The 7,102-nt window shown below is 37.0% G+C and overlaps 1 protein-coding gene across 1 annotated transcript; it reads left to right on the forward strand.

Moving 5' to 3' along the window:
• The first annotated feature begins 4,634 nt into the window (after positions 1-4,634).
• On the forward strand, positions 4,635-5,078 carry LOC130834982 (ubiquitin-conjugating enzyme E2 D3-like). The gene has a single exon (XM_057706135.1). It carries the CDS (start codon positions 4,635-4,637, stop codon positions 5,076-5,078), a length of 444 nt encoding a protein of 147 aa, XP_057562118.1.
• The last annotated feature ends 2,024 nt before the right edge of the window (positions 5,079-7,102 follow it).

Below are 7,102 nucleotides of genomic sequence, written 5' to 3' on the forward strand. Positions count from 1 at the left end.
CATTTTTACTATCATTACTCTAAATTCTTTTTCAGGCATTTTTCCTATTTCCTCCTCATTTATTTGGTCTTGTGGGTTTTTTTCCTGCTCCTTTGCCTGCATGGTGTTTCTTTGTTTCCTCATGGTTGTCCAAGCTTTTGGGGTTGCTTGTCCTGGTGATAGAGGTGTTTATAGAAGACTGTCCAAGCCTCAGACTAATGTCCAAGTATTGGATTAGACGAATATTCAGTCAGCTATGTCAGGTTCTCCGCAGCCCTTTCCGGTGTCCGAGGCCGTCTGCTGGTGTTCAGCTGGTTCTCTTTCTTTAATTGATTCCAAATGAGGTACAGCCATGAATAGTCTCTTTTTTTTTCCTTTTCCTTTGTGCTTCGTCTAGTTTCACTTGCTCTTGGGGTACCAAATGCAGAGGCCTTACACCTGGCACTTCAGACCAGGGTTCCCAATGCAAAGTGGCTGCAGAGGACACTCCAGCTCCAGGGGCCGTGTTCCCAAGCACTGCGCACACACTGTCGATCCATTCTCTTTGATGGTGGGTGTGATTTGCTTCTAAACCATAGAATACATCAAAGATGCTGTAATATATAAGATTTTAAAAACACTATCAATGAATTTTAGCTAATTGATATTTATATACTATATATAGGTATTTATAACAGCATTTCTAAAGGAACATGGAAAATTCACAAAGACAGACAATATTATAGATTTAAAACATGTCTTAGTATATTTCAAAGAATGGGAGACACACAGAGTAGGCTTTCTGTTCACAATGGTAATTAATTAGAAATTAAACACAATATATTATCTATAAAATCTCCAGACACTTTTAAATTAAGCAGTACATTTCTAAATAACCCACAAGGCAAAACCACAGAAGCAACTGGAACATTTTAAACTAACTGATAACTAAATAATAATGAAAATATACAGCAAAATATGTGGGATACAGCTAAACAAGTGTTTTTAAAAGTTATAATTTTAAATGACTATGTTAGAAAGAAGGAAGGTGTAAAATCATTGTATCTTTTTCTTAAGAAGTAAATAAAAGAGAAACAAATTCTAGGAAATTAAACCCAGGGTAAGTAGAAAAAAGAAAATAATGGCTTCGAAAGTAGATATCAATGAAACAGAAAATAGACCAAAAATTGAAGAAAATCAATATATCAAAAGTTTTTCTTCCAAAAATTATGTAATTGTTAAACACCTAACAAGATTGATACATAAAAAGATAATACATAATTCCCAAGTAGATTTTATTCTAGGAATTCAAGGTTGGTTTAACATTTAAAAATTAATCATTGACACAGATGTAGAGAACAAACATATGGACACCAAGTGGAGAAAGCAGGGAGGGTTGGGGAGGAATGAATTGGCAGATTGGGATTGCCATATATACATTACTAATAAGAAAAAAATACCAAATTGTACACTAAATATATGCAGTTTATTGTCTGTTAAAAAAAATTAATCATTGAAATTCATCAGCTTAACAGAATAAAGAACAACCATGTGATTATTTCCAGAAATAACTGTGGCTGGGGTATAGCTGCAAAATGTGTATGGACAAATAAAAGCATAGACAGCCTCTCAGAACTTTGGAGGCCCAAGTGTGGATCAAAGCAGAAGAATGGTTCTCAGTCCCTCAGATTTAGAACCAAAGTGGCAAGATGAATGAGACACTGGACCTAAGGAGGTCATAAAGGGTAGAATGAGGAGTGACAATGTGGCAAATCTCCATGAACAAAAGGCTAAAGATGGATGGGTATCCCCAATATCAGATGATACCTCCAATATGGTGTACTGCAAGGCCTAGGAACTCAGCCACAACTCCTACAAAAGTTGGGATGGAATCTCAATTTTATTGTGATTAACATCCACATTCCTCAGCAAAAAAGGAGATTATAATTATGTGAGATATTTTGGTGATAAGGTAGTGATGGGGACATAGAAACGAATCAAGTGAAAAAAACAGTGATTTGCAGTGGAAACAACAAAAATTTGAACAAGATAGGAAATGTCAATGTAACATCCCACACGGTGTAATGGTGAAAATACTTATACAGTCACAAAAACGACACCAAAAGTTATATGTGATTACACTGAAAGGATGAATAGAGTAGATACATATTTGTGTGTGTGTGTGTGTGTGTGTGTGTGTGTGTGTGTGTGTGATTGCGTTTATCTTTCCATTGTAGTAAGTCAGTAGATTATATTTTTAATGGGAAACCAAAAACTAGCAGTCTATTCATGTTGAGTTGGTTCCCTCCCTTTTTTTCTGCGAGAATTGGAAACCACTTTTTGAAACTTTGTACATGTATAACTTTGATAAAGTATTGCATTAATATATAGTATTATGAGGAAATTCACACATTCATTAAATACTTTTGAACAACAGTATTAATGGCATATAAAAATATATGAGTACACATACATATCTGCTTTAATAAAACACCAGTCATGTACATTAAAATTTAACTGTGGTTATTTTGAATAATAAACTTTTTTTCTGTAGCTTCCAGATTTTTAATAATGGACACTTTTTAAATCCCTTTTGGGTATTTCCCCTTAACTTTGTGTCAGAGTTTGCATATTTGTAAATATCCCTTAAACACACACACATGCATACATATATACATGCACCACTCTGGTTTAGGCATCTAAACTAGTTTCCATCTATAAGAAGGAAAGGTGACTGATGTAATCCTTAGCGGAAGCAGAGAGGAAGTTTAATTTTAGAGGGCTGAGAGTCAGTTCTCACAGGGGACACATGGTCTGTGTGTCACTGTCACAGAGCAAGACCACACATGGGAGACACATGGAGATGTCCCCTCAGCCTAGTGTAAAAGGAAGAGCCCGAGAAAGACAAGGGAGTTCAGAAAGCATATTTGGCAAACAGCCTCAGTTAGTTCACACCCAACCGCACAAGCGCCTATCCATGGTGTGCTGAAAGTCGTCCATAATCTGTAAAACAGTAATTCTGTAAAACAGAATTCTGTTATCAGAGGCCACCTTTATGTTCATTACTGATTTTCTTGAAAACCAAGAGCAAGTGACTCTATCCTAGACCCCACAAGCACCATTTAAGCATAACCCTGATATATGTATGTGTATATATATACACATACGGAGAAAAAAAATCAAAGGATTATTTTTAAGGTGCTAAAGCACAAAGTTACCAAAGTTATTTGTTGTAGTCTTATAACTACAAATGTTTGTTACTGTAATTGTTTTTGTTACTATATTTCCCCCCTGAGAAATCCAAGAAAATAAGACTTACTATCTTTAATGGCAGATGTCTCCAAGAAAGTAATTAAAAGTAGGTACCACAAGACCTGAGAGGAGGGAGTTGAGGAGTTTGCCAGCAGTGGGATTAAAAGAGCCAGAAGACACAAACCATTGTCAAGAATAGTCCATTTCTGTGACAAAAATGAATTGGTCCTTGGAAGTCTGTTATCAAAATAACTCAGTGATCAATAAATATTCTGATAATATTTTTTATTTTTTTCAAACCAAAAAGAGCAATTGATGGTTTTGTAACTAAAGTTAAGTAAGGTTTTCAGCAGTGGAAACTAGAAACAGCCTCCGTTTCATTTGTTTGCTCTGAAGATGTGATTCTGAAGCGAGAACAAGAAATTGGTTTTTGTCTCATGTTCATGAAACATTTTCTATTGAGTAAAATTAACTCAAAAGGATGTCAAACAGCAATTCTGACTGCAACCTTGACTTAAATGAATATGTTGGAGGCTTGACATCTAACGCCGAATTCCACTAGTCCTCACAGCGTTCTCCATTTAAAAAGACAACATCTGACTGTTTCTTGGAGAGAGGGCAAATTCCACTTGGACACCTGCGTGCCAGATGTGTATAGCTACACATGCACCCTACTATTCTGTCGGCAATATTTACCACACACTACTTTTCCCCTTTGGCTGAATTGAGAAGTGGAGCCATCAGAATGCACAATTCTTAAAACTTTTTTTCTCATTACTCTTTTATCTTGTCATTCACATGTTTTCAGTTTTCCTTCTAACTCTGTTTTCCCATAACAGCGTGTATTCCAAATCCACAAGTCATTTCTTTTTTCCTCATTAAAAAAAATTGAGAACTGGGGATTAATTGTGGCATTTAAAATTTATTTTTCTTTTTAAGACATATGCAGTGACTAGTGGACGGGATTACGCTTCATTTTTCCATTGGGTCAACCACAGGCAAGAGAACAAATAGATTTTTGAAGTCCTAGTGAATCTACTCCAAATCTATTGGAAGTATTAGACCATATCTATTTTTAAACATTATTTAATAGAAATAATCGGTTTTTCATGTCAAATGAGGGGTTGTTCTTTCTCACAGGTCTGTGTTTCAGCCTGGAAGGAAAAGTCAGGCAGCAGACAGCCATTAAAAATGGAAACATCAGGCGCGCGCGCCCCGCAGGGCCGGGGAGGCACCAGCTGCCGCGCGGGGAGGAGGCCGAGGCCGCAGCTTGAGGGAGGCCCCGGCCCCTCTGCGCCTGTGTCTCGCAGAGCCGGCGTGAGACGAAGAGACAATCCTTCCCAGCCGCCGGAATAATCAAGACTTTTGCCCGGACCTTTGAGCACACACCGAGATAGGGAGGAGCCAGAAGGAAAGTACAGACTATGGCGCTGAAACGGATTAATAAGGAGCTGAGTGATTTGGCCCGTGAGCCTCCAGCACAATGTTCTGCAGGTCCAGTTGGGGATGATATGTTTCATTGGCAAGCCACAGTTATGGGACCTAATCACAGCCTGTATCAAGGCAGTGTATTCTTTTTGACAATTCATCTTCCTACAGACTACCCCTTCAAACCACCTAAGGTTGCGTTTACAGCAAGAATTTATCATCCAAACATTAACAGTAATGGCAGCATTTGTCTCGATATTCTAAGATCACAGTGGTCTCCTGCTTCAACTATTTCTAAAGTTCTTTCATCCATTTGTTCACTGCTATGTGATCCAAACCCAGATGACCCCCTAGTGCCAGAGATTGCACGGATCTGTAAAACAGACAGAGATAAGTACAACAGAATATCTTGGGAATGGACTCGGAAGTATGCCATGTGATGCTACCTTAAAGTCAGAATAACCTGCATTATAGCTGGAATAAACTTTAAATTACTGTTCCTTTTTTGATTTTCTTACCCGGCTGCTCCCCTATCAGACGTCATCTTTTTTAATTTTATTTTTTGTTTACCTGCCTCCCTTCATTCACATAGCTCATCTGAGAAGGCTTAAGTTCTTCCAGCTTTGGACAATAACTGCTTTTAGAAATTGTAAAGTAGTTACAAGCGAACAGTTGCCCAAGATTCAGAATTTTTTAAAAAATGGAGCGTGTGTACTACGTGGCCAATGTCCTCACTCTAACTTGGTTATGAGACTAAAAACCATTCCTCACTGCTCTAACAGGCTGAAGAAGCGTCTGAGGGGGAGGGAGGTGGATGCTGAGTTGTCACATCAAAGGAAGCAGCATTATCCTACAAGCACCCGTTCTTGTTTAAGCCTTCCACTGTTAGAGATTTGAGGTTACATGATATACTTTATGCTCATAACTGATGTGGCGGGAGAATTGGTATTGACTTTATAGCATCAGAACAGAAAATGTGATGTATTTTATGCATGTCAATAAAGGAATGACCTGTTCTTGTTCTACAGAGAATGGAAATTGGAAGTCAAACACCCTTTGTATTCCAAAATAGGGTCTCAAACATTTTGTAATTTTCATTTAAATTGTTAGGGGGCTTGGAGCTATTAGCTAATCTATCTTCCAATATACTGTTTAATATAGCATTGAATAAATGATGCAAGTTGTCAATGGATGAGTGATCAACTAATAGCTCTGCTAGTAACTGATTTATTTTTCAATAAAGTTGCATAAACCAATGGAAAAAAAATGGAAACATCAGAGAGTGACATCATTGGAGCTCAAGGTCTAGAAGTGGAGGGCCAGGTGGATACCAGAAGGATAAAGTTAATATATTTTGCTGCTACCAAAAGGCAGGAAGACCAGAGCAAACACAGCTACATATGCAGAAATCCTCTATCAGCTGTTGGCAATTTGCTTGGATTATCCCAAATGGCTTGCTTAAATCCTTCTCTCATAACATTACCATGTGAATTCATGGTAGTCCTTGTACCAAACCAATGTCCTAAGTTTTAAAATGAGCTGTGAATCACATGTCAAAGGTAATTAGGTAATATTACTAGATAAGTCCCTTATAGATTACCAGGGACTAATTTTAGCACTATGTAATTCCATGGGTTTCATTTTCAATATAAATTTACTATTAATTTTTTATTAAATTTACTATTAATACAATAATAAAACCTTTTATTGAACACAGTGTTGGGCACTAGTTTAAGTACTGAACATGCATTACGTCACTTAACATTCACAACAGTTTTACATGGTACTAATGTTATACCCATTTTGAAAATATGAGGAAAAATGACTGAGAGGTTAAGTCATTCCCTAAGAAAGTCCAGCTAGGAAATTGTGACGCGAAAACCTAGGCTCTTTGACTCTGGAATACCTGCAACCGCACTTGAAGGATCTGGACAAGTATTTTAGTTCAATGAGGTTTGCATGAAATTTGTCTTATTAGTAGGCAGCAAGTTTTGCTTCTCGATGATCATTACACACAAATTTCATCAAAGTTATATTTGACCCAAGTATAAAAGTAGATTGCCTCTAGGCTCTTTGTATGTATTGTTCTATTCTCTTCTCCACTCTAATATAATATCAATAATACCCTGTGAGATTTAAACTCTGATCCTTCCACTATCATGGGTTAGAGCCACTAAACTATTTAGGGAAGGTCTCCAAGTCACTTCATTCCTAAGAAATGGGATTTAAATAGAGAAACCTGCACATGTGTGCTAATAATTCATTACATGTTGGAACAATATAGCAGATGGACTTTATGTAAGTAAACTCTGTTATATTAATAATAGAAGCAGAAATCAGAACTTTCTAATCACTTCATTCGATTACTGAACTATCCTCATAGATACCGTACTTTCTTTTAAGTAGAATACTTTCTGTGCCAAATGAAAGTACGAATAATTTCAGATGAGTGGTCATTCTTCAA

This window comes from Hippopotamus amphibius, chromosome 13, assembly GCF_030028045.1.
Source record: "Hippopotamus amphibius kiboko isolate mHipAmp2 chromosome 13, mHipAmp2.hap2, whole genome shotgun sequence".
In the NCBI taxonomy this organism is placed as follows: domain Eukaryota; kingdom Metazoa; phylum Chordata; class Mammalia; order Artiodactyla; family Hippopotamidae; genus Hippopotamus; species Hippopotamus amphibius.

Excerpts from the sequence above, each read along its gene's own strand:
- LOC130834982 (XM_057706135.1), top strand. The coding sequence starts at position 4,635 with ATGGCGCTGAAACGGATTAATAAGGAGCTGAGTGATTTGGCCCGTGAG.